Raw genomic sequence first — 1,641 nt, 5'->3', positions numbered from 1 at the left:
CTACCCCTGGGTCTGTGGGAGCCCCGCAACCTCCTCCTCGTCCTCATCGTGCTGGCCCTCCTGGGGAGGAGAGGAGGATCCTTCATTCAACTTCCGCGCCCGCTCGACCGCCTCTTCCAGCTCCTGATGATGTCTCGCCACGACCTGACGCATCTTGCCCAAGTTGAGCTGCAACATGTTGGTCTCCTGATCGAGCATGCCGCGCTCGTGTTCCGTCAGCATCAGCCGGCGCTGCAGCATCTCGACGCGCTCGCGCTCGCACACTTGCCAGGCGTCCTTTCGGATCTGCTCGGCGGCGGCGCGGGGGTCTTGGCTCATGGCTATGGTAGCCATGGTGTTGCTGGGCCGATGTTGGCCCCGGCCTCCGGGAGTTCCTGGTACTCTCATTCCCATTCCTACTCCGGGATCGCCGGCCATGGGTTGTTGTGGTGGTTGCTGCATGTATGGTGACGGTATTGGGAGAGGTGCTGGGGAGGCCATACCCGAAGTCATCACCATGCCCGCTGATCCCATTCCCATTGACATGCCGCCGTGCATGTTTGTTACGGGCATACCCATGTTCATGCCCATTCCCATGCCGTTGTCGGGCATACCGTTGGGCATTCCGTTCCCCATGACGTTACTCATACCGTTGCCCATCCCCATAGGCATTCCCATCGGCGTTATCGGTTGAGCGCCAAGTCCACCTATAGGCGTGGTCGGTGTTGAGTAGGCGTTGCGTGCATGAACCTGATAATCTGCCATCCAAGCCACAGGGCCGCTAACTCCGGGAGTATGGGTCTGCATGGTCTGCATGATGTTTGGTCGGCCTGGGAAGTTGGGGATAGGACCAGGATGTTTGCGCTTCATCTGCGACTGGAGAACTGCCGTGTTCAACGCACTTGCTGCCGCGAGCTTCGGCTTGCTGTCCGGTTTCCCAATCTTGCTGGTTGATTTGACCTTCCTGTGAAGGGGTCCAGTTGGCATCAAGTTTAGTTTCCCTGCTCTCCTCGCCTGACCCCCTGGAGATGCTGGTTCGTTGACACTGGATTTCTGCATGAGCGGAACTAGGCGTTGGTTGCTGGGTTCGATCTTGATCTCGGCAGATTCGCTCCTCCTCAAGGCGGCAAAGTCGGGAAACTCGGTATAGGGAGAAAGAGCTGGCTGGCTACCCGTCTCCCAACCCGCTGAAGCATTTGGGTAGGACATGGACTCCTCAGGCGACATCGAGTGTGTTATGGCCGCTGTGCCGAAATAGTCGCCGCCATGGGGATATGGTTCGTGGGAAGGCGTCACTGAAGCAACACTCCAGTCGGCGGCGAACATGGAGGCATTTGGATCATGGCCGCCCCATCGCGGGGTGCCTGTCGGTGTTTGCTGATTCTCCCAGGCGTTGAAGGGGACACCTTCTTTAACCACGGGCATGGGAACGCTCATGCCGGGCTGTGTCCAGGGACTCGAGACGAGATTTTGGGTATCCCATGCTTGAAGGGCGTCGTTCGGATGGACTTGGGAGGTGGGCATCTGAGAGTGAATCACTAGGTCAGTTGTAAGTTCAGACGCATGTGCCTTGCATATATGTACATGTCAGGCGGCAGAAGCAGCGACGGGGATGCGCACCTCTCCCAGGCCATTGTCGTGGGGAATGTAGCTGCCTGCCAT

The 1,641-nt window shown here is 58.5% G+C and overlaps 1 protein-coding gene across 1 annotated transcript; it reads right to left on the bottom strand.

Moving 5' to 3' along the window:
- B0T23DRAFT_310211 (uncharacterized protein) lies at positions 1-1,641 on the bottom strand (the record flags this gene model as incomplete). The annotated part of the gene is made up of 2 exons (XM_062834572.1): positions 1-1,503; positions 1,600-1,641. 2 exons carry the CDS (start codon positions 1,639-1,641, stop codon positions 1-3), a joined length of 1,545 nt encoding a protein of 514 aa, XP_062695709.1.

This window comes from Neurospora hispaniola (assembly GCF_033458365.1).
Source record: "Neurospora hispaniola strain FGSC 10403 chromosome Unknown B0T23scaffold_2, whole genome shotgun sequence".
Classification (NCBI taxonomy): domain Eukaryota; kingdom Fungi; phylum Ascomycota; class Sordariomycetes; order Sordariales; family Sordariaceae; genus Neurospora; species Neurospora hispaniola.
The sequence above is the reverse complement of the archived record's forward strand: the minus strand, read 5'-3'. Positions and strand labels throughout refer to the sequence as shown.